Source organism: Anser cygnoides, chromosome 4, assembly GCF_040182565.1.
Source record: "Anser cygnoides isolate HZ-2024a breed goose chromosome 4, Taihu_goose_T2T_genome, whole genome shotgun sequence".
Taxonomy (NCBI): domain Eukaryota; kingdom Metazoa; phylum Chordata; class Aves; order Anseriformes; family Anatidae; genus Anser; species Anser cygnoides.
Window position 1 is genome coordinate 19,623,296 of NC_089876.1, and position 25,373 is coordinate 19,648,668.

At 33.9% G+C, this 25,373-nt stretch overlaps 1 protein-coding gene across 2 annotated transcripts in view; it reads left to right on the top strand.

Moving 5' to 3' along the window:
• The window catches only part of TBC1D19 (TBC1 domain family member 19), a 46,664-nt gene extending 22,451 nt beyond the window's left edge, over positions 1 to 24,213 (top strand). For both annotated transcript variants that reach the window (XM_066995734.1, XM_048046824.2), the window contains 13 exons: positions 436 to 508; positions 1,254 to 1,292; positions 3,297 to 3,409; positions 8,825 to 8,899; positions 9,395 to 9,457; positions 13,445 to 13,529; positions 15,845 to 15,889; positions 17,064 to 17,096; positions 19,433 to 19,542; positions 20,732 to 20,823; positions 21,581 to 21,696; positions 22,748 to 22,818; positions 23,827 to 24,213. In XM_066995734.1, coding sequence (XP_066851835.1) covers positions 436 to 508; positions 1,254 to 1,292; positions 3,297 to 3,409; positions 8,825 to 8,899; positions 9,395 to 9,457; positions 13,445 to 13,529; positions 15,845 to 15,889; positions 17,064 to 17,096; positions 19,433 to 19,542; positions 20,732 to 20,823; positions 21,581 to 21,696; positions 22,748 to 22,818; positions 23,827 to 23,901 — 990 coding nt within the window. In that variant the 3' untranslated portion in view covers positions 23,902 to 24,213. The remainder of the gene's footprint in view (positions 1 to 435; positions 509 to 1,253; positions 1,293 to 3,296; positions 3,410 to 8,824; positions 8,900 to 9,394; positions 9,458 to 13,444; positions 13,530 to 15,844; positions 15,890 to 17,063; positions 17,097 to 19,432; positions 19,543 to 20,731; positions 20,824 to 21,580; positions 21,697 to 22,747; positions 22,819 to 23,826) is intronic.
• Positions 24,214 to 25,373: the final 1,160 nt, after the last annotated feature.

Here is a 25,373-nt window from a genome sequence, read left to right on the forward strand (position 1 = left end):
CAAGTAAGCTGACAATCGGTGTCTGATATTCTCTTAAAGTAATTTTAGATCTTGTTATACTGTCAGACTGTAGATGGAAGGAAGCACTTGAATACAACTGTTATCATTGGAGGATAAGAGAGCTGTTCTTAAGGCTCCACTGAGAAGGTTCCTGAGGATTCTATGCTATCCTTAAACTGATCTCTCATTTCCCACTTTATTACATACAGGTGTAGTTCATAGTCAACATGAAAAATGATACTAGACTAAGCATTGATGTGAGATTTTTCTCTTTTTAAAAACCTGGGATCGTGTTTCATATATATGCATTTAAAAGAACTATGGTTTAGAAAATATTTGCATTAAACCTTTCAGAGGAAATTTCATGATTTAGAGAATTAAACACTATTAATTACTTTGTTATGGTTTTGTTTTGTTTTGTTTTGTTTTTTTCAGAAAGAAGATTTCAGTGAACTAGGCTTAAATACAGGACAGCTGGGTATTGATGATTCAGCACAAGTGCCTCCTGGTTAGCAAATGCTGTGTTTTAGTCATTTACTTAGAGTACTAATGCATGGAATGCAGTGCAAATATCAAGTAGCTTGTGTATTTTTTCCATAGTGAACCATAAATATTTATTCTGTATCTATGAATTTAGTGATTTTCTTGGTAAAATACAGCTAATAATAGGCAACATTGAAAATACAAAGGGTCATATTTGAAAATTTAAAATTATCATATTTACAGCTTGAAAATACGTTAATTTCAGGTGTTTGAACACTTCAGGATCAAGTCTGGAGCACAAAATTTTCTGTCTCCAAAGCTACAGAAAATATTGATAAATCTTAAGTCAACCCTGCAGTGTGACACTACTAACGGATACATATAAACACAAACATCTTCTGTTATTTTTCCTTGTATACAATTATTCCTATAGAAACAGGTCTTAAAATGGTCTTTCCATATAAAAATGGAAAACACTGAAGTTATTTTTCTTTTTAAATGGAAACTTACCTATTGAAATTCTTGGCTTCTGCATCGTAGTGCTACTTTTATATTTGTGTGCTTCAGACAAGAAGAAATTCTGGTATTACCTCTTCATATTTCTTGGAAAAAAACATTGATGCTGATGCAGGTTAATTTTTTATGACTTTACATTCAGCTGATTTTTACTGCTAGTGATGTATAGTAAAAATACAGAATACTTTAGGTGGAGTGTCTTTTTTTTTTCTAATTTATTTTTTGTAGTTCATTTCTGTTTCTTTATTTCCTAGAGTTCTTTGAAAATGAACATGTACGTGTTGGACAAAAAGGTACGGATATGTTTTCATTTGGTTAAAAGAAACAACAAATAGAAACCTATGAGTATTATGAATACAGTTTGTACTTTCATATCTCATATGCCTTTAGAATTTTAACAAGCTAGGCAGACGAGCAAAACATAGTCAGTCATACCATTGTAATTTAGACAAGGACAGAAAAGCAAGCATTGCTGTCTACCAGTAGCTGTCAGATAAATAACTCCACAAATATTTCATTACAGTGAAATAGGAAGCATAGACACATAACTTTTTGGTGATGACTTAACTTCTGCTGCTACTGAATTTCATTTTAAAATCACAAGACTCTGGACTCCCTTCCCTGCACACACAGTTCTCATTAATGTAATGGGTTTTACGCCAGTGCGTCAGAACAAAATCTTTTTAACGGATATTTGCAATTGCAGAACTTGCTAAATATTGCAGTACTTAGTTACCATGTATACAGCTTTTTCTGAAAAAAATTAGGAGCTTCCTTGAAGGCTGAGACTTGATCCGGAAAGGAAAAAACATTTATTAGTTCCAGTTTGTTTATAGGAGTGTACGTGCAGGGAATGTTTGAAACCCATCAATATATGCAACTTACTGTTTCTTGTGATTCATGCAAAACATTATCAAAGGAAAAAAACGGGGTGGATACCATCTCAAAAGTCCTCCGTCCCTTTTTGTTGTAGTAACAAAACAATGAGCTTTCTTTGTCTTCTCCTTTTGTGGTCCTTCTGTTCATTGTCTGATCTCTGATCCAAGGGCAACTCATTAGGGTACTGTCCATCTCCCTGTTCTTTTCCTTTTTCTCCAAATAAATTCTCCACCCAAGCTTACTGAGCTATTCATTTAAATTCACAATGTAATTTTTAGTCCTCATCTTTTGTCTGTTTAGAGCAGCCTCTATTACACAGATGGTCTTATCTTTTCGTATGTGCAAAGACACAGAAACTTGCAAAACTGTAAGCTAGAGTGTTGACCATGAATATTTAGGTTCATTCAGTGGGATTTCTTTTCCATACTCTATTGGATTTTAGAACATAAAGTGTTCTTTATGTCCTTGGTTGCCATGGGTGCATTGATTTTCTTTTATGCAATACATATTACCTAGTCTGAGGAGCTACATTTTATTATAATCTAATTGGTAATTCCTTTATTGTATTGTAAAACTTAATCTTGTATGTAGCAAAACTACTTTTTCATACTTTGTGTCTCAATAAGAAACAGTAAGGTAAACACTTGTGGACACTGAGATGAATCACAGTCTTTCTGGAAGTTTTGTGGGGAATACAGGAATGTTTTTTTCTTTTTGCCCTGTTCTTTAGGGTGAAAAAAGATCACACACCATCCGTGTTAGAGCTCTGATGGTTAAACAGAAAATTGGCGGACCAGTTATTCAATACTTCAGAAGAGAGAAAAAAAGATAAATCAGTTCAGTAGGTTTATGATTCCAAACCTCATCCTTCCAAACCTTTTAGATATTTTCCCTTTAGCTAATGCTTGCATCCTGGTAAACCAGATTGTAAGCCCTGTTCCTGAATCTTCACATTACATGGCTAAACTACACTCCAGCTATCAGTCAGATAGGTAGCGGACTAACCTCACTCTCTTGCTTTCTATGGTGCCTGCATGTGTGTGTTTTATTTGCCAAAATACATGCTTGAATTCTCTCCGTATAACAAACAGCACTGAAAATAAATCTTTCAGAACCATTGCTTGCACACAAAACTGTAATAAGCTAAATAAGAAGAGTAAAGAAGTGCATCAAATTCTGTTGTAATACGTTTCTTGATAATACTGTCTTTTGTTACTTTTATATTTTTTTATTGGTCTAACAGACCATTATCCACTTCAAATACATGCAAATGTTGCAGAACTCTCTTACTGTCATAGGCTGTGCAGTGTGTCTCAATTTTCAGTACTCTAAAAAAAAAAAATTGAAGTACTTGATAGTTTGGTAAACTTTGGACATCTTAAACTACATCAGTTTATTACTTGCTGTTTTTCTTGCAGTTTTAGCAGAGCAAGATAGTGCCGCAGCTCAACAATACGTCCGTCAGGGATGTCCAACAGCACTCCGAGCTGATCTGTGGGCCCTCATTCTGAATATTTCTAATCAGCCAGAGGTAAGGAGCAAAGTGAGAGTAAAATCCAGCACAAGTAGGATGTTGATACATTAGAATAGGTCCAGAGGAAGTCGATCAGAGGGCTGGAGCACCTCTTCTCTGAAGAAAGGCTGAGAGAGCTGGGGCTGTTCAGCCTTTAGGCTTCTTCAAAAGAGAAAGCTCCAGGGTGTCCTTATTGCAGTTTTCAATACTTAAAGTGGGCTTATAAAAAAGATGGAGAGCAACTTTTTGCTCAGTCAGATAATGACAGGACAAGGGGGAATGGTTTTAAACTAAAAGAGCTGAGATGTAGGTTAGAGATTAGGAGGAAATTCTTCACTCAGAGGGTGGCGTGGCACTGGATCAGGCTGCCCAGAGAGGTTGTGGATGCCCCATCCCTGGAGGTGTTCAAGACCAGGTTGGATGAGGCCCTGAGCAACCTGATCTAGTGGGTGGCATCCCTGCCTGTGGCCAGGGGGTTAGAACTAGAGGATTTTTAAGGTCCCTTCAAACCTGAGCCGTTCTATGAAAATATAAAGGCATAAAGGCATATGTACAAACACTTTTTCTATTTTACTCAAGTCCTCAACAGTGAACTCCTTTGCAGTATCAGAAAACATATCATTATCAGTATATCTAATATATTCATACCATAGGAATTAAAATCTATAGTTAAGTCTTTGGAGAATTGTCAGTACTTTGTTACATTTATGACCAAATTTACATGTATGAAGGTTATTTTTATTTCAGTAAAAGCCTTGTATCGATTTTACTGTATTTAATGTCCTTTGAGGATGTAGTCATTTTCTCATAACACCGCAGCGTTTATTGGTGACTACATAGTACGATAAGAACTTATCCATAAAAATAAATGTGAATCTTGTTCATTGGCAACTTACCTAAGGAGCACTCATGCGAAAACAAGTTTTTAATAAAGTTATTTGGTCTTGAATTAAAATTACTTAGTTTATTCTTTTTATTTTTTTGAGAAATAGAGCAGGCTTTTTGTTTCTCGTAAGTAAAAGATGAAACTCTGTAGAAGAAAGAGCTGTTGAAATAATAATGAAATATTGTAAATCTTAATCAAGATGCTCAACACAAGATTTAAGTTCTTTTAAATTATTAGGCCAGCTTGACCTTTAGAATTCTTGCTCTTTATGAGACCGTGAGTTTAATAGATATGAAATTAATGTTGTTGGTTACGCTGCATCTGTTTATATTCTGTTAAATGCTACATGCTCTAACAACATTTTTATCTTAATGTAGAAAATGAAAAAGTTGAATAAAAAAGCTGGGAATTCTGTTTAGATGACAGAAAGTCAAGAAAATGAGAAAAATAATAAAATATTTCATTTTACTTTTATGTAAAGCATGAGCTATTATTGAAATAGATTTCTTAAAATTTAATTTCTGAAATTGGCATGGACATCTTTTCTACTTCTTTTTTAAAGAGGAACAAGCTGTGTCTGTCTATTAATATATTTGTTGGCCATACTGTTACATCCTCTAAAAGTTAACTCTAGTTTTTAGTAGTTTTTAATGTGTGTTTCTATTATGCATGAAGTGTGAATATTTTAGACATTGTCCAAAGGTTAGCTTCTGCTGTGAGTGTATTAACTCAATCTACCATTAGGTAAGCTAGAGGGTAGTGCATTTGATTACATCTACTCATGGATGTGTTTTCACTTTGTAGTATTTAGTAAGGCATCTCCAATTTCTGCATGTGGACATTTATGTTAGCACAGTTAATGCACCCCCCCTGACATCATATTTACCTTGTGTTAACTTTCTACACACTTAGAAAACGATGCTCATGAACTATAGAGGAGGTAGAAAAAAACAACTTCATACACATAAAGTATTCTTTGATTCAGTGCAGTAGACATTCTGCTTTAGGAGATGTTGCACGGGGTTCAGAGCCTTGAGGTAGAGACTATTTGGCTGTATGCAGGAAATTGTTAGTGAAACAGTATTTTGTGGTGAAGATGAAAAAAACTCTAGAAAGGTAAGTGGCTAGAGAATGGTAACGACAACCTGAAAGAAAAGTAAGGATGGATGAAATAATGTTGAATTGCAAATTTGTCAAGTTTGAGATTATTGAAATAAAGGATTGGAAAACAGTTAAGAAACAAACAAACAAACAAAACAAAACAAAACAAAAACCACACCACCAACACATCAAAGAACAGAAGGAGTGTAGACAAGAGACACTATGGGCTCTTGTAAGGTAACGTAAAATATAATAAAATGCCTTGCTAGTTCAGAAAGGAAGAAAGGAAAAGGTTAGTGCAAAACAATGGACTAGTGATAGCATTAGCTGGACCCTTGGACCCACCGTATGTGACCTCAACAATCTAATGTGACCTCAAAATCTAGAATACCCAGAAATATTTTCATAATAAATATTTTCATCAATGAGTTGGGACACTTCTCACTGAACGTTTAACAAAACGTCCTCCAGTTAAAACCTGTTCACACACACATTCACCATCATCATCTATATTATTATTTTTTTCTTTCAAAATGTAGCAGATAAATTAGCAGATAGATGCATTTTGGTACTTTTCACTCATAATAGCTACTCTTGGGGCATATATTATTATCTCTATATTATTCTGCAGTTCAGTTGTCACCATGAGGTAAATTAGCTAGTTATTCAGTAAAATAAATTGTGGCTATATCTCTCTCTTCTATAGCTGTTGGTTCAATTTTATTTTTGTTTAAATTTCTAGACATACTTTACAGAATAGTATATATGGTTTAAGATATCTTAATTATAAAATAGAAAGCTGAGAGCATTCCTTAAAATGCTATAAACAAAGCCTATAGTGTTTGTATATATTTATCTTGTGAGATACTTAATTTTCAGAAATATTTCATATTCAGAAATATTTTTCATTCTTTTCTAAAAGGATTGAATGATTTGATTCTTTGATTTTGTTGCAAAAAGCAAATACAGTGATTGCTACTTACTGTCATATTTGAATGCCAACGTGTACATTTATTCTTCTGGTGTTTTCTTGACATCCACGTGAGCTCTGCTTATGACTGAAATTGCCTCTAACCTTCACTTGTACAGAGTCTAGTTCAGGTGGATTTAACATTACATTTGTTTTTGATTCTGTACTTACTGCTGGGTGTTTATTATGTAAGATTTCCTGAGAAACTGACCCATCCATCTGGTATTGCTAAATTAACTCTTTTCAATGCATTCAGTGAAAGGTTTAACATTGTTTTCTTCATTAAGAGAACAAAAGCACGAAGGAAAAAAGTGCAGCCTAGTGATATACAAACACCTTTTAAAATGAGTCCTTACTGTTTTCTAAACAATTGATTGTTGTTTTGGCATTGGGAGATGTGGTAGCAGGACTTACTTCATACAAATAAAATGCAGAGATTTGGTACTGTATTTGACTTACCTTAAAAAAAATAACTTAAGAGCTCGAACTGATCTATGAGCATAAATTCATGAAGCTTCATGGATCTATGCATAGTAGAAAAACATTATTATCCCTGTTTTACAAATTAGTAGCCAATGTAATGTGACAGAAAACTTTGTTCTAACGTGCCAGTGTTGGAACTGATCCTCAGGAGTTCCAGAGCTCATCAGGTTGCTGCCTTGTGGATCTGTATTTGAGAATCTTGTTGAATAATTAGGTTTTAAAGGAAAGGTGTCACTCGCAGACAACCTCTCTCATCCTCTTCCCATTCTGTCTTAGTATTTTTTCATAGTTAAAAATGCTTTTCTTATCTTGCTATGCATATATGAGGAATTGGCTAGTTGTTTGACAAAGGATTCACACACTGCCTTGATTGTAGACTCTGTCAAGTAATGTATCAACCACATTAGTGCTAGTGGAATTGGCAATACCTTTAAGGCATCTTGCGTACATATACAACAGAAACAGTTACTCATGCAGTATGGCTAGCATGAAAAAGAAGGTTTTGGGTTTTTTTTGCTAGTTCCTGTCATAATAGGTACGGTTATTTGAGATAGGAAAAACAAAACAAACAAAAAAAACACCTTTGTAGATTATTCATTTGACAGTGCTGCACTTAAATATACTACAGTATTGATGGTTTAAAACTATAACTTGAATATTAAGGTAGTTTTCTGTAGCTTTTAAGAACAGTTCTACATCCAGACTGCTATTAGTTTTTATTTAGTAAATTTTGTCTCACCCTTTGTAAAGTGTTAGTGTATTAATTATACCTCCTTTTTTTTTCCCCTCTAAAAGAAAAATTAAAATATTTTCCCTGTGGTAGTTAGCATTACTTAAGGAATACTGCATTTGTCCTCATTTCAAACTAAGTCTAATAATCTATTAGTTTTAAGAGATTTCTAAGTGTATGCTATTCACTACTTTTCAGTTTTTGATCAATGCAAAGAACAGTTGCAGTGTTCCCTAGTCTTCTCTTTACTTCTATTCTCTCCCTTTAAAATGGTTTTTTGAAATTTCATCTTTTTTCCCATTATTTTGTGAAATCCTTACTCCAAGCATACATCTGTTGCAAAGAAATCAGCAGTAAATATTATGTAAAGCTTGCAATATACAAGCATTTGTATGGTGTCTGGAGAGACACTGAAATAAAAAAAAATTGTAAAGTGAGAAGGAGCTTTGGGACTGATGATTTAGTGTATAAATTATAACAATTCCATCGAAAACAATTGAAACTAATATTCAATTGCAGGCATAATGGCAGAGTGGTATTTGGGGATTTAGGAATTACATGATAGTGGAACATGTAAATTTTTTTTCCTTTGCAAGATCTTTCTTAGAAGAAAGGCATAGAATAAGCAAAAGTAAAATAGTGTTTGTTCTGTTACTTTCCAGTTGTTTCCCCTTTGTGTATCTTTTTTAGACACTCAGGAAGTAACTGAAGTTTAAAAAAAAGTCCCGAGTTTTTTGTATTCTCCACAAGATTTTTGATATCTTTTCATCATTTTGATATCATTTCATCTTTTCAACATTTTTTTAGGTTTGTATTATATTAACATTAAATATTTGCAGCAGCTCACTAATGCTAGAAGATATGACAGAACTCATTACTGAAGAGGATCATGAAAGTAAAGGATAACAAAGAAGAAAGTCATAGTGATTTTGAGCATTGAAAAACTTTTGACTGTATGGATACCCAGAGGTTGGAAGATAAGAATCTTTGGTTTGAATTAGTTCCCTTATTCTCACTCGTATTAATTACCTGATATATGAATAAATATGAAGGGGAGGTCTTTTTATAAAGTCTCGAGTATCTACCTGATTACTGAGACAGAAGAAGCAGTGATAGAATACTTTCTAAATTATGCAGTGGGTATTTGAGTTTAATAAACGCTGTTATTTTATTTTTTTTATTATTATTAAAAATTAGCTTCCGTAACTTCAATACAGATTGAATTTTGTCTCATAGTGATGATGATAATATTTTTAATTTTAGGATATCTTGTACTATGAACAACTTAAGTCAAATGTGATTCAGTATGACCTTTTAGTGGACAGCCTGATTTACAAAGTAAGTAATTCATTAACCAGTGATTAAGAGATGTATATATTCATCACACCAATATCTTGTTTTTATGTTGTTGTAGTTTTTTTAAACAAAGAAAATGTTTGATGGTTTGATTTTAAGGAGTGTCAGAATAATTAGTGTCGATTCGTTATTGTAAATTCTCTCCTTGTGCCTGTGTTGGCTCTTGCATAAGATATTTGTTTGAGTTGAAGTGTTAAACAGTCGTAAAGAAATGGTAACTTCATTTGAAGGAATAACTGGTTTTGGAAGGAAGGAAAGCACTGGCATTCAAGTATTCCAAGTTTCAATTCTAAATACTTTAATAATCAAGTTAATATTATGTTTATGCATTTTAAAATATGGAGTATGTGCTTAACCACAGCTCTTTCATTATTAAATGGTGAAATGGCGTCTTCTACCACTTTGTTAAGCTTAGCTTCTGTAGGGAGTCTGAAAAGATGTCTTCCAGCTTCAAAGTGCTGTATTTTTTGATTTCAGGATGTAAAGCTAACAGCAAGCAATGATGACTACTATTTTGTATTTGAGGATTATTTATATCAGGTATGTAACTCTTTTTTTTTCTTGGAAAAGCTAGAAAGTATATTGCTGAGACAGAATGCAGTGAGACCCTAGCCAGATGCATGTGCTGCATTACATATATTGTCCCTTCGGAATATCAATACTCTAAGTTAATCTTGTACATTTAGATAGATGAAGCATGACAGGCTTCTTAAAAACTGAAGAACCCTACAAGTTGTCTCTCCAATACAGAAAATATGAAGTCTGCCATTTTCTTCCTCTTTCTAGCTTTGTAGTATTGAAATGATAAACGGGAGCTATGGAGTACAGAGAAATTAAGATAGGACCAGTATGTTTGGATTTCCAGTTTAGAAACAAAAATATTGCTTTAGAGCTATTTCAGTGACCTGCTACAGTAAGTATCAAGATATTTTACTGATGTATTTTCACACTGAAGACTTTGATTCTGCATGTGTATGGTTCCTTTTAAGATTGCTGCCATTCCAAAGCTGCTTCTAGCAATGGAGAACCCAGCTAATTTCTAAAGAATTATCTACATTGCTGCCTGTCAGATGCCCTTAAATAGAAGGAGATTACATTTATGAATTTCCTAATTTGTGGCTGATTGCAGTGTCAACATAAATGTCATGCAGCAAACTTACCATTTCCACAGTTCTTTCAATTTCATTAGTCACACCTGTTAGGTTAGGCTCGCTTAATTTTTTGTTTTAGAGCTATGTGAAATGAAATGAGTTTTTCTTTCATGATAAAACTGCTAGTAGTCTGGAGAATAAACAAAGGAAGGAGCTGTCCTTAACATTGTTTAGCCCATAGAAGTATAAGAATGTGTTAGTATTTAAACATACTATTCAATTATGTCATTATATTTTTAGCATAGTAAGGATTTCAATATTAACACTTAAAATGCTAAATTCAAGAAATTATAGCCTGTTTTTTAACTTAAAACGCTTACAATTTTAAGATCTGCATCTGAATTTGTTTCTAAATTAAAATCTGTAAAGTGACTACATGATGACAACTCAACAGTGTGTTTTTCAGTGAAATATTTGCATGTAGATTTTTATTTGACACTTAAATCGAGAACCTTCATTATTGTTATATTGGAAACATCATGGGATGTAAAAATCTCATGTTTTTCTGTTTCATTCATTATATAGGCAACTAAGGCATAACAACTAGTCATTAGCTGAGAGTTCTAAGGGACACAATTAAAATCTGTAAATGAATTTAAGCAAGTGTACAGTATAATCTTTTGTTTTAAGACTCTCGTAAATATTTTTTTCATTGGTCTCAATATAAAGTACAATTGAAAATTTTATTTTTGTATATATCTCTATTGACTAAAGGAATTATTACAGAATGGAAATCATTAAAATTCCCAACCTAACCTTAGTAATTTGAAGGGAGAGTCAACCAAAAATCTTTGAAAAATTATGTGGCTAATTTTACTTCCAGGCTTTTAGGCAAAGAATACCTTAAGCATCTAGTTATTAGTTGCTCTTGTTTTCTTTGGTATGTTGTGGCATTCCTTACGTTTTTTTTTTTTTTTTTCTAGTAGAAGGTTAACCATTTTCCTTGATCATTTTCTCTTCCAACCTATTTTGCAAATGCGTCATGAATGTGCAAATGCATCACTATCAGATGATTTTATTCTGTAGGACCTAAAAACTTTGCAGTATAGGCATCTCTCTGATATGGAATATTATTTACTGATTTCATATAGTAACTGGAATTGAATATTAGCTAAATAAAGGAGATAATGTAAGCTTTAGTTTAAACCAATTAAATTATTTCTACGTTTGCATTGTTTTTTGTTTTTTGTTTTTTGCATTGTTGTTTTAGCTTTCTTGTAGCTCATTAGCGCCTCAAAGTTTTTCAAGTCTTTAAGCAGAGTGTGACATTTGTCTGTGAATTGTTTAACAGAAAAAGTATCCATCAAAACCAGAACATTTGGCCATAAAATAATATCGAGGATGTTCCGTTGCATTGTTGGTACCTCTTTAATAGCATGCATTCCTTCCTAGGAAGAACATTGTGAAATGATGTAATTTATTTGCTTTACTGTGCTTTCTTTATCCCAAGTTAACATTTGTTTATTACTTCTTTATAACTATTGAAGTAGAGTACAGTTACATTCAGTATAGTCTTTTTTTTTTTTTAATAAAAGCTTTGGCTTTGTTTTTTGTTTTTCTCAGTCCTTTGAATTCACTGGTTTTTCTGATTGTGACTGTATTGCTGGTAAAAATATCCAATGGTTTATCAAACATCTCTATACCTAAAAAGAGGTTGTATTAGTTTCCATTAGCAGTAGCACTTTTGTGAATGAGAAGAATAATACATAAATCAAAAATTCATGATTTAATGTCAGATGTTTAATTTCAATACTGTAGTTTTACATCCTGCATAATGAATACATGCAAGGAACCTTACCCAGCAGCTTTTAGGTGTTGTCGGAACTTGTGTTTGAGAGTCTGCCTCATATAAAGATACATAGTCTTAAAGACTTCCAGATACTGGTACTGGACACTGTGTTCAAAAAAAAAAAAAAAAAAAAAGGAAGGAAAAAAGGTGGTGGGTGTTCGAGGCCTCAAATTAAGGTTACATTCTTTCCCCTATGAGAGAACGCAATTTATGTCCTTTTAAAATTAGTTCATCTTCTCTCACCTCAGTTAACATATACAGAGAATTACATTTGCCTGTGTATTGTTATTGTCAGTTGTATTTTGGCAGCTATGAAAATGATTGTGTATTGCGCAAAAATAATATTTAGCTTCAACCGTTGAAGATAAAGAAGCTATTTATTTTTTAAAAGATGTTTGTTATCTGAGAAGTAATTTTGAAATTCAGAAGAGGGAAATGTCTCAAAATAATAATAATAAAAAAAATGCAGTGGTGTTCAGGTGTCACAGTTTTGCAATGTTCCTTTTAATAAATGCTGATTTCTGGAAAATGTTTGGAATAGTTAGTTGAAGGAAAAATCTATTAATTTTATTTATAATAAATTATGTGGTAAAACACCATATAAAACATCTCCACATTTTAAACCTTGGCTACAATTTGAAGAAAAACTTTTGAAGCCTGAAAGAGGAGGGGGTTTAAGATACACAAAAATCAGCATCAAGTTGAAGAGTGTGTTACTTCTGCCCTCTTGTGTCCGTTGTTGATACTGCAGCCTTTCATTGCATCCACAACATGAAAATTTCCAAGTATAATAATTATTACATTTTTTACAACTGTATGTGGGATGAGTTTCTTTATTATTTTTTTCTAGGAATGCTTTTAATATTTAATTTTATACTCAGTTGTTCTAGATTGTTCCTTTATGTTAGCAATGAGAAATACAGATATATTTTACAAAATACAGCATACATTTAAGAAATTATGGATATGAGGTGAATGTTCTCATCTGTTCTTTTGGAAAGAATTGAACGTAGTGCAAGCATTCTGCAAAGATTTTTGGAACGAGAGACAATAAGAGGATCGGTCTTCTGGAAATGCAGACATGTTAAAATGTAAATGTTTCATTTGCTTATTCACTTACTAGGACTTCCCTGAGTCATAGTAACTGATTAGGAAAATGACCTGATAAGCATCACAGCAGTGAGTTGCATTCACAGAGCAAGCTGTTAAAGACTTAGTCGTTAAAACTAAGATGTCTAAGCAAAAACTTAGAATACTTACCAAGCATTCCAAAATGTTCCAATGAGCTGTTTATTCAGGTGTAGGTCAATATGACATGACAGAATGGTTTAAATTCATGCTTAGAGGCAAACAGGAAGATTGGAGAGTGTGGATATTTTATTGACAATAAGTGAATGTGAAGATGGTATCGTAACAAGTTCAAAGTGAGCCTGGAAATTTTAACAAGAAAGTGAATTAAGTTGGTCAATAGCTTTCAACCATATTAGCTCTTTTTAGGAAAGTATAATAGGTGCTAATTAGGGCAGGTGCTTAAATCTCTGTTTGACATTGCTTTGTTGATTGTCAGTTTATTTTTGTCTTCTACAGGTATTACTCTGTTTTTCCCGAGATACATCAGTATTGGAGCACTTTACTTACAGTAGTGCAACCCCACCAAAATCATACATACGAGGTAAAGGGAGTTGTTTTAAAAAAATAATAGTAATGCACAGACTTTTGTTGACTGCTACAGTAATGCAGTATGTGAATTTCCTTTATGTTCATTACACCCGATAGACTATGTTTAAAAGAACATTAATAAATCTTCATGACATCAGCTGACATATGCACAGATTCTATTATCACAGTTTAGAAACTGATCACATAAAGACCAGGTTGCAATGATGTTATTTTATGGTAGTTTTATGTGTGTAATTCTCCAGTGTCTTACCAAAATAAATTCAAAACACAACTATGACAATATGGTAGAATCTGGATATCTATCGTCATCATGGTTAGAAATTTAAATACGTGACATAGTCTTCTGCAACTTCAACAAATTTACCAACTGGAAGTGGGGATAGGATGTTATCTTCCCGAAGTAGAGAGTTTCTTAGATATTTGTAGACAGGAGCAGAACAAGTTGCTGAAGAATCTTGGGCTCTGTTCCAAGGTCTGGGAGAGTAGAGCTCTACCATGCAGGTAGAACACAGATTTTTTTTTTATTGTTATTATTATTTTCAAAGCACTGTGTCATCTAGAGTTTTACCCTACCTTTGGCTTTGTTTCCCTCTGTGAGTCTTATTTTTCGTAACCTAACAGTCTTAAATTTATCACTTCACGCTTGCATTCTCTGCCAGCTTCTACTGCTATGGGCTCTTCCTGGCTTCTTAGATCATCATCTGCCTTGGCTTTACCCTAATTTTGTCTTTCACCTTGAACCCTTCAACCATCCAATGCTTTTTATTTTTTCATTCTACCTTTACCTTCTGCATTCCCGTTTTCTTCCTTGGTCCCTAGTTCCAGTGTATTTAGCCTAATATGATTCCTGTACCAGGATCTCTGCTGAATTTGTTTGCCTTCTGCTGCTACTTTTCTCACTAGAGACAATGATTATTTTGTTGGGTTTTTTTCTTCCTTTTTTATTGCTTCGTAGGTCTTTTCTCTCTCTTTACCTGAATTAGGCAGTTTTTTTAATTTACTGTCTGAAAGCAGCAAGGGGCTCACCTGAGGGCAGAACAGGAGAGGGACCTGTGTCTCACCTCAGGCCATAGCAGCCCAGAAACACAGCTATAGGACTATTCCACTTATTCAGAAACAAATCCGAGGAATGAAGTTGCTGAAATCTTAGTCTCTGCTGAACCTGTGCAGTATAAATCCGAAAGGCTCGTAGGTCCTATTTTTGGCTAATTAGCCAAGAGAAATGCTTCATGCTAAAAATACTGTCCTTCCAGATTACAACTCCCTGCTGCATGGCAAGCAAACAATTGAAAGGGAAAGTAAAATTATTCTTTCAGTTTAAGGAAACAAGTAACTTCTGTTATTCAAAAATACTGCTTTTTATTTTTGTAGGGTACTGGGCAAGAGCTTCACAAAGTAATTTTGAACTTAATTCAGTTGATTCATACTACAGGAAAATATTTAAGTCCAAACCTGACAAAAGCTGTGTGTGCTAATTTTTTATGTATAGAGGAAACAAAATGCACAGAGGTCTAGAGAATCTCTGCATAACTGTACATTTTCACATAGTTTATTATAATTTCTAGTTAAATTTCTCATCTTAAAACAGAGAAATAATTTAAGTTTTTAAATAGTTGTGCTTAAAAATTTTTTGATTGCTATATTGTTAAGATTTTAATTGAGAAAGTTCTATAGTTAAGATACTGTTAACTGATGTAACATGTTCACTTTGCAAGGAAGAGAAACAGTTGTATGTTCAGTTTGTACTGTTAAAGTTTGTCTTTACTTAATTAGCCTTTTGTATCCAATAGATTACTTATTTTCTGTTGTTGTTGTTATATCACAGCTGTACCATCCATCTTCCTCTCTGTTGCAGGCTTAATGAAGCCTTGGATGTTTTTTTTATCCAGTGTTCTTCTGTCTTTTTAAATGTCTTTCCTGTCCCTAGGTCAGTCTGCCACAGCATGACAGACTTATCCCTTTAACCTTATCTCCTCAGAGAGCTTCACTGTCTTCAAGGACGCAGCAAACACCTTTAGAGCTCCTAATATATACCCAAATCAAATCTCATTGTTACAGCATTGCTGAAATGCTTTTTTTTTCCTTTTGTTTTTTTCCTGTTTGTCATCCTCCCTTGTTGGTGCTGCATTTTTGTTTTATATTTTAGAGTGTATCTGAATTCCTTACATGCTTTTGGACAATATCAAATGGTCAATGGTATTGGTAGTTATCATTTTTGTAAGTGTCACTTATAAATTAAAAATGTAAATTTTATCTGTACAAATTTTAACAGTTTAATCTTTTTAATTGTGGTTTGATGATTCACAGGAAAACTTGGAATAGAAGAATATGCTGTTTTCTATCCACCAAATGGTAAGAGTTATACTATTGCCTCCTCTAGTGGTAGATTGGAAAGATACAGGATTTTTTTTTCCTGAATACATGATAACCTCTTTTTCTATTACAAACTGTGTTTTACTGTTATTCTGCCAAATTAATTAATTTAAAGGAGTAAGATGGATTGAAGCTACTGCAGAACCATGTTCAGCTTGGTGTTAATAGTCACATACGGAGTTTGTCTACATGTGTGGGAAGGAGATGGAAAACAACTTCTGGTGCAGCAGCTTGTACTTCAGTGACAGGATGCTCCACTTAGAGGATCTGAAAGCTATGTGCTGAAACCATCTGACCCCCAGCTTTTCGGAACTCTACAAACCACACCTGACAGTCTCATTTCTTCTGAAACGTGTCCATTTTCGAAATTCCGTTATAACTATTCTATATAATTTTAAGTCAATATCATTCCTGCTGTTACTTCAGTTGTTAAAATTCTTTTTTCAGCTCTTATTTTGACCATTTAAATCCCTGTCTGTTGAATTCTTACCTTGTTTTTGCCCCACATTTTTATTTAAAGTTCAAGCTCTTTGCTCTTGCTTTCAGAGCCTCACGTCACCAATCTTAAATCTGTATCTCTGACCTTGCCTTTTTTATTTGCAGCTTAATAGCCATGAAACATTGTCCTTATGACCTTTTGCCAAAGCAGCTCCTTCTTACTGGTCCTATCGGAAAATTAATGAATGGGAGCTGAGATCAGTTGGAAAAGAGGAGACAACTGTCATGTTACCACTGCCAAGTCCTCTAAATGTTTTGTCTGAGTACTACATGAGTTACTGGAGGTCTTGGCCTCCTTTTTCTCCTGCTCCCTCCTTGTTAGTGCATGACATTTACTGGTTGTCATTTATCTGAAATTGGGTTCTGATTTCAGCAAAGCTTATACTTCATGGAAACAGAGCTTTACATGGCTTTCTAGGAAATACAGCACGTGTTACAGCACACTGTTGGTCATAGTGAAGTAAATTATATAATTCCTGTACTTAAATATTTACAAGCTTTAAATCTAAGACTGCAGGTGCTAATAGAAGGAAATATTTTATTCCTGTAGCAGGCAGAATTCAATTTAGAAACTTGGGGAAAAAAATACATTTCTTGCATGGGTAAAAATAAATACAAAAGAACGACAACAAAAAAATAAATCTTTGTTTTGTAGGTGTAATTCCTTTTCATGGCTTTTCTATGTATGGTAAGTGTGACTCATAAACTCTATCAGTTTGGGATTTCTTTTTATTGTGTTGTAGTTAAAAACTGTATGTACTTTTCTGCAAGTTTTAAACTTCTATATGTTCTGTTTCTGTGTGCATGAAAACTGTTGTATATAATTTTTAAAATTCCAACAGCTTCATATCATATACCCCTTGAGAGCTAATCGCTACGCAGATGGTCTGGTCAGAGGCTGCATCTTAATGTGTATGAGTAGAGGGAGGAAGTTTATCGACAGTCTGCTCTTTTCTGTTGCCTCATTTCTTTTGGGTAGACTAAGTTAGCTGTTAGTCTTAAAAACATGAATTATGTAAAAGGCCTGTTTCTGTATCCATCCAAAAGTAGGTGTTAAAGGAGTATTACGTGATAGAATGGTTGCTACTACTTTGCACAGACGAAAGATTAAACATCAACAAGATTTCTAGGAAAACAGCAGAAAAATCTCCCCAGTTTCAGATGTAACAAAGCAGCTAGTGCAGAGAGATGCTGAAATAATGTGAGGGAATATTTGTTCCAGGTTTCAAGTTTTTTCTTTTGATTTGTCAAAGGTATTTATGGTATTTGGGCAAGCAGATTTCAAGGTTGTACTTAAAATGCTATGTTTTGCTGATAATAAATGTTTGATTCTTAGAAATAAAATGTAATATAAATATGAAATGGAAATTTGAACCTGGGTGGGGAGTTTAAGTCTTCTGAAGTAAGGAACAGCTTAGTTACAAACTCTTCCTGAAGTGTTCACTAGGAGGCTTTCAACTTGTGTGTGAAATGTATTCTTTTCAAAATGTTTGGATTTGACTCTGCCCTTTAGAACAGCAGCTCTCAAACTGGGTGGGAGCTTCTTCCATCCCTCCTTTCCCCTTTTGCTTGGAAAGGGCACAAAACAGGCTGGCTGTGAGAAGGAGGGAGGCTGAAAAACAAGGTGGTAGAAATGCTAGTGTGAATCCAAGCAGAGCATCCTGTGTCTTGCATGCTGTGCTGCTCTAGGAGGAAGTACCCGGGACCTTATGTAAATCCTATATATTTTTGCATGCTCGCATGCATACGCTCATACAGTGCCAGCTGTCAGGCACTGTCCTGTTATCTTCCTGGCCTTTATGTACATACGCACCCTGCCAGCTCTTCCATCTTCAGTCCTTACACATACACACTGGAAACACCCTCTGCTTTTCTCAGCGCAACGTAAATACACATTTCTGTGAACATCTCACCCTACCTTAGTGCCCCACCTCTCATACACAAGTGCCATTATTTTCTATAAAGCCACCTTCCTGATATATATACACATATATGAATGAATTCACACACGCATCCACATATATCTATAAATATGCACATAGATATATGTACATGTATAGATTTTTATGCAGACGTGTGTCACTATCCCTATTTTGTGTAGAAGAGAAGTGGAGGGGAGGGTGAATGTAGAGAGACTGTGAATGTATTCAAGTGCAAGCTGCATGAATGCATCTGTAAAATGAAGTAATAGTTGAGTGATGATGACTGAGTGGAGAGATTAAAGAAAAGCTGTGAAATGCATGCAGAACAACTGTCTGTGAAATGTGCGTTGAATGAATGGAGTAAAAATCAGGGGTATCTGATTATGTTTAGGCACCATATACATGAAACAGATCTATCTATATGCCAGACTTAAAAAAAAAAAAAAAAAAAAGAGGTTTGAGAATCACTGCTTTACAAATGTAGCCAACTCTTATTTTGAATCAGGGATATTAAAAAACTTATAAACAGTAAACTACCAAATGGCCATGTTTTTCAGATCTTACAAGAAAGAAACAGGTCTCTCCTGATCAGTCATACTTATGGGACATTAATATGGCAACCAAGAGCTATTTTTAATACTTTACTTTTCAAAACACCTGTCTTCAAATAGTAAAATTATGCCTGCCTTAAAAACGGGGAACCAATTTGGAGATGGTCAGTGTCCAAAAAGCACATTGGAAGTTACAGACGGTTAAATCAAAAACTCGTACATATCATTGCCCTAACTCCCAAAGAAGCTGTCTTTAAAGTGTATTTCTTATTCTTAGGAAGCCAGCACCGTGAAAAGCAGGTTCTAAGTAGTTTAGGTTCTTGAAATGTGTAGAAATGTAAGCTAGAATGTATTGTACTCCCTTGCTTAACTTTTTACTTCTAATGGTAGATTCTATTATAAAAATCTTTCTGAATAATTTATATAGTATAATTTTTGTAAATCGTGCCAGTATAAATTACTTGTTTTTCACCATACTTCATGCTCTTAATCATTGAACTCTTTTAGCAGTTTACAGTGTTGGGTCAATTATAATTCTTTTATCCTTTCAGTTGCTCCACTTTGTTTTCTGTACCATGAACCTTCCAAATTGTATCAGATATTCCGTGAGATGTATGTGCGTTTTTTCTTCAGACTCCATTCCATCTCTTCTCATCCCTCTGTAAGTTCATTAGGAATTAAAACCCACTCACTAAATACTCTGATTGCTATGAAACAATAATATACGGTGACATGATTTTCTAGACAACTGAAAGACGTCCTTTTAAATATAATGAAATATTTCAGCAAACTTGGAAAGAGTATCGGATATTTTTTTCTACCTCAATTTTAGTCTCTGCTATAAAATGTCATGTACTTCATGTAATCTTGTATTTTATGTAATAGGCTTCTCGATTCAAGCAGTTATGTAAATGCATACTCGGTCTCATTTTAATTGATGACGTAATTGCTCACAAGTGTTTTCTGGGGTAGAGGGACTACAATATAGCCAAAGATATACAGCTGTCTTTTCAGTGATAGCAAGTTAATGTCTCTTTCTTTAACTCAACTGTTTTTGTGTGACAGTACATGCTTTTTGGCATTACTAGGTGCTGGAGGTATAATTAAATAACTTGGTGATGTTGGTGGCCAGCTGTCTCAAGTGTAAGACAATTGTAGACGTTTTTGCTTATCTTCCATTTTTGAAGAATAGAGCATAGTAAATATTTTCCTTTTCTCCCTCACAAAGTGCTGAATAGCTGTATTATATCTTGAAAACATTTCCTGGTTAAAAAAAAAAATCCTTTCCTTAATATACTGTTTCAAGGCTGGGCATTGTACTTTCAGTCATTAATAGCAGGGAAACCGGTCAGACAGGAATCTATTCATTTTCATGGTAATTTAAAAAAGAAATTTTAAAATGTATTTACATTTAACTTCGTTGAAATTATCCCTATTGCTGTTTGTTTCTAGTTATCAGACAGATTATTTCTCACATCCTCCATTTTTTATTATATATATAGTGTAACTGGGTCTGTTTCATCGAAGAGGAAATATTTCAAGTAGGTCATACTGTAATAACCCACGGAGTACTTAGACCGTGACATGCAAATATTATAAGTAACTTAGAGGTGAAAGGGGCTATCACAACATATTATGTTGCTAATACACACACAGAATTGTAGGAGCAAGGCTGTAGTGACTGGAAGCATCAGAGTTGTCTGTGCCCTGCTTACCTGAGCTGTATATTACATCATTAATGGTGTTTTATTTCTTGAATTAAAAATTTATGAATACTTATGTGCCAATACTGTTTTCTCAGATTTGACAGAATGAGTGTTAGTATTCAGGATATGATCTTGTTTCATTAGGGCATTGTGTCATTGTGTTTGCTATTTGAGACTCTTCTACAAACTCATCTGCCCCAGCTTTTTTATCACCTTCGAGAAATTGGGGCGCAGCCGTAAGTACTTCTTTCTGACTTGCTACAAATATTATGGATTAATTGTTCTGAAAATGCTGGCCGTCCTGTAGTATTTTAATTTAAAAGCCAAGAGAAATTATTCCAAAGTGCAACCATCAATGTGCCAGTTTTCCTTGAAATTCAGTTGGAGTCCTTTGTCTAACCTGTGTATCTGTGCATGGTGCATTTCCTTCTGTACGTTCTGTGAAAAAGAAAGGAAAATTGCTCTTTGTGTTCATATGAGAAAAAGAATTACTGAAACTTAGCTGAATAATGCAGCAGGTTAGATCTGATGGAGTAAATGATTTATTTCCTGGGGGACAGGAGACTTTTTTTTTTCACTGTGATATGTTCATTACAGCAGAAGCCATTGGAGGAAGGGGAAAGAGCAGGAGACTCTCATTCTCAATAGTGTATTCATGGCACCAAGTGCAATAGAACTTGAAAATCTTCCTGTATTATAACTGATATTCATAATAGTAGCAGAAATGGATGAAACATTTGAGGTGATAAAAGCTGAGGATCCCTTTAATGTAATTGTTTGGTCAGAATATTGTAATGATATTAGTTGTTTATCAAATGAGATGCTTAATATTTTTCTGATGGCTGTTACAAAGGAAAATGCTGATTATTAATGCAGCAAGAGAAAATGACCATTCTTCCTGGAGGAGAAATGCAGAAGAATTTATAGACCATCGGTCTAATCATTACGGGAGAGAGAAAAATGTAACTACTACTGTTTATCACTTGTTTGCAGGCTACGAATTTCATTTAAATGGATGGTACGAGCATTTTCTGGTTATTTAGCTACAGATCAGCTCTTGCTTCTGTGGGACAGAATCCTAGGATACAACTCTCTAGAAATTCTTGCTGGTAATGGAATTATTTTTACAAAATGTGTTGAGTCCATGTGGTAGTAAGGCAAATACATGTTAGCTCAAGTCTATTTTGTGACAAGAAGAAAACTTAGTTGCTCTTTGAATGCTGAAAGTAGATTGCATACAAGTCAAAGAGAATAACTTTTAGAAAAATAGAATTGCATAAACACTGCATCTCTAACACAAATGTGAAGTAACTTTTTTTTTTTTTTAACGATATTTCTTCTTTATCATTGTTTGCTGTGATAGTGCTCCAGAGATGATAAGTGCGCTCTGAAAAAGAGCGTAGGATGTCTTCCCAGCTTCAGTGGTACCATTTGATTTGGTAATGATTAAGATTTGAGTTCACCGCCTTTCACAAAATACAATATTTGTCTTATTCACATATGGGAAGTACTTCAGCACTTCGCACAACTGAGAATTTCCCTGGTTTTGCTGTATATCTTTATTCAAAGCCCCGTCTTTTAATAAATGTTGAAAGTTTTGTACTTACAGAGGAAATTCTGTCCAAAGATTTATGCAAGGTTCAAGATGGGTGTTCTAAAGAAGATAAGTATCTTCAGTTGGAACACATTTTAAATGCAAAGTAGATGAACAGAAGAGGAAAGGTTTTAGTTCTATTTGTACATGTAAGACAGCTAGGTAGATATATATAACTGTACAAGAGATAACTACGAATTATTTTTTCATGTTACATAATGCTCACAATTGAAATGTTGCCACTTAAGTAAATCCAAATTTTTGGCTTAGAAATTAACTATTTGTAAATTACCTTACCCTTTGTAATTAGAAGCTTGTCACATTAAATGTAAGCATTTTCACTCAAACTTTTCTAAAAGAAAATTGCATGTGCCCTATCAGTTTTAATGAATAGCCAAAGAAATTCAAACACTGACATCCACTGTATATTATTATTCAGCATCAAAGTAATTACTCTGGGGAGTGAAAATTGCTATTTTAAATCAAGATTAATTCTAATCACTAATTAACAAGTCAGCAACTTAAATACTGGGCTTCTTTTCTTCTCTTTTTTTTTTCCTTTCCAGTGCTGGCAGCTGCTGTGTTTGCTTTCCGAGCAGTCAACCTGATGGAGGTGACATCACTGGCTGCAGCTGAAGTAAGGATAAGTTTCAGTTAGGGGAGATTGAAATAGTTTCTGATGCTTTGCCAACAACAGTAACTTAAGCTTCACATGGCACGTGGTACATAGTGCAAATCTTTCTGCCCAAATTCTTACCTTAGATAAAAACTAGACTAATTATGAACATGCAGTACATAATACTGCTTTTCTGGGGGATAAGTATGTAAAAGAGCATATTTGTTACAAAAATGAAGAGTTATCAAATTATGCTGTATAATTAGATTTTTTTTTCTATTTAAATATGTAATTATGTTTGTAGGATATATTGTTTTTTAAGATATTATGGACGTTTATACTTTTTCTCAGTATATTTTAATGTTGCTGCTTCTCTGCTTTTTGATATCACAAAGATTTTACAAAGTTACTTTTGTCATTTTTGATTCTGAAATTTTGCTGCAAGTATTGTCATTTTACAGGTAGGAAATGAAGAAAAATCTTTAAGATGAAGATTATTATTGTTTATCTCTACTACTGTGTTAAAATGTATATTTTTTTCAAAGCTCTGGTGACGTATTTTTTTCAAACGTTGAGAACTTGTGATGGCTCTTTTTTTTTTTTTTTTTTAACATACTTCATCAGAAGACGTTGACTGTTTCAGTCATTACATTGGACTTACTTCACAAGTACTAGCCAAGCCACAGGATAAGGATTCTTAATTCCCAATTATTTTTAGAAGCAAGTTGAAATGTTAGACCTCTTATACCCTCATGATGCCACGTATATTTGAAGTAAGTCTAAAGGCTAAAATAAAGTTACTTGGTTTTCTATATGTAAACATATGCTTTTTCTTTGAAGTGTTAGAATGAAAAAAAAAGGCAAGAGAAGCTTTTGCACAATAACATAAAACAGCGTGATTTGTTTCTATTCAGGTAACCTAACTATTGTTACTAGTCAGTACCAAATCTTTTTCTGACTTCTTTAGCTGCTTTAAAGAAATTTGATTCAAATGTCAAGTTTAACACGCCTTTTGGGTTTTTATCCTAGGCTGTACTTGCTGACCTTTCAACCCTGAAGGTTATGCCTCTTCTTCAAATCTTCTTGTTTGCTACTGTCACTTGATTTGCTTCAACTATACTGATACCACCCTTCCAGTCTTTCATGAGAAGCTGATAATTAACTATGCAATGTCTGCATAAAACCAAAATTAAACTGTATGTATAATATTCATTTAGAAATCATGACCTTAATTGAATTTTGTAACTAAAAACAGGAACTTTGCGCACAGATGTGTGTAATGCATGCTACTGAATTTCCCTGTAACAATGGTTATTATGTGTACATTAAGAATGACTACTTGTGCAAAAACAAAGCATGAATCAGTGTCTAAAATGCATGTAATATTAAATTAAATAAATGTAATGTGATTCTTCATCTGAGTTGTGACGTTAATGTTTCAGAATTATGAACACTTTTCATATTAAATAACTTTTTCAAGCTCACAGCTTAGAGGATATCAACTCAAATACCGTAAGTGGAGAAAGTAAAGATACTTTAGCTTACAATATTTTTTTCTTATTTTCTAAGAATGCAGTTGGACAATACATCAGTTCTGCTATCTCTGTTTTACTTATTCTTCCCACAGAAGTTTTCTCTGTCTTCTCATGTTAGTTACTTATGTTTATTTTTTCATACAGAGAGTTGTAGTCGTCCTTTCCTCATTCACCAACATGCCCTCCCAGGCGTCTTCTAAACACCTACCCAGAGTCTCATCAAAGGTCCCATGTTGTAAAATATGTTCCCCTGCAGAGAAGGCCTGAGCATAGCTTCCTTCTGAACTTGTTGAAGCCAGTCCTCACATGAGCCAAAATATTCCCCTGAGAATGATGCCAAGAGTTCTTTCACGGTGCCCCACACCCTCTTTGGGAGAGCAGCGTTGTGCTTTTGCCAGTTTTCCAGCCCTGGTGATTCAACAGCTCAGGCTTCAGTTCAGAATCCAAACTCGTATCGATGTGTGACGGATTTTCACTACGCTATCAGGCTGGCTCATTGTCTGTTAGCGAGTACTATTTTGTGAGGTCTTCCAGCTTTTTCCACTGGCTTGTTTAATACCAAAGTGGGAATCACTAATCTGGTTTGATTTATGTCTTAATACCTGGAAAAGAACCAAAGTCAAAAGGATATAATGGGGAATATAGCCACTGAGGTTGCCACAGGACTTTTATCTTCATCATGTATGTTACATATATGTAGTTGTCATGCATGAATGTACATACATTCAGTATGTATGACAATAAAATATAAACCATAATTTGCTCAAAAGATATCTGAAAAGTGATCTAAGCGATAATCTCAGATAGGATAATGAGCTTTATGTCTGTGATTCTTGTTACCTCTGTCTAGATAATATAATAAGAAACTTACTGATCGTGTATAGATTTTTTACTAAATTTATAAGGCTAACTTAAAAAAAAAAAGGTAAAGTTTTGGCTTCAGCATGATCACTTCTTACATGAAGAACTAAACTGCTTAATAGGTATGACATTGAATAATATTTTGGGCAATTTTATTCTGGATAACCAAGGAAATAGATC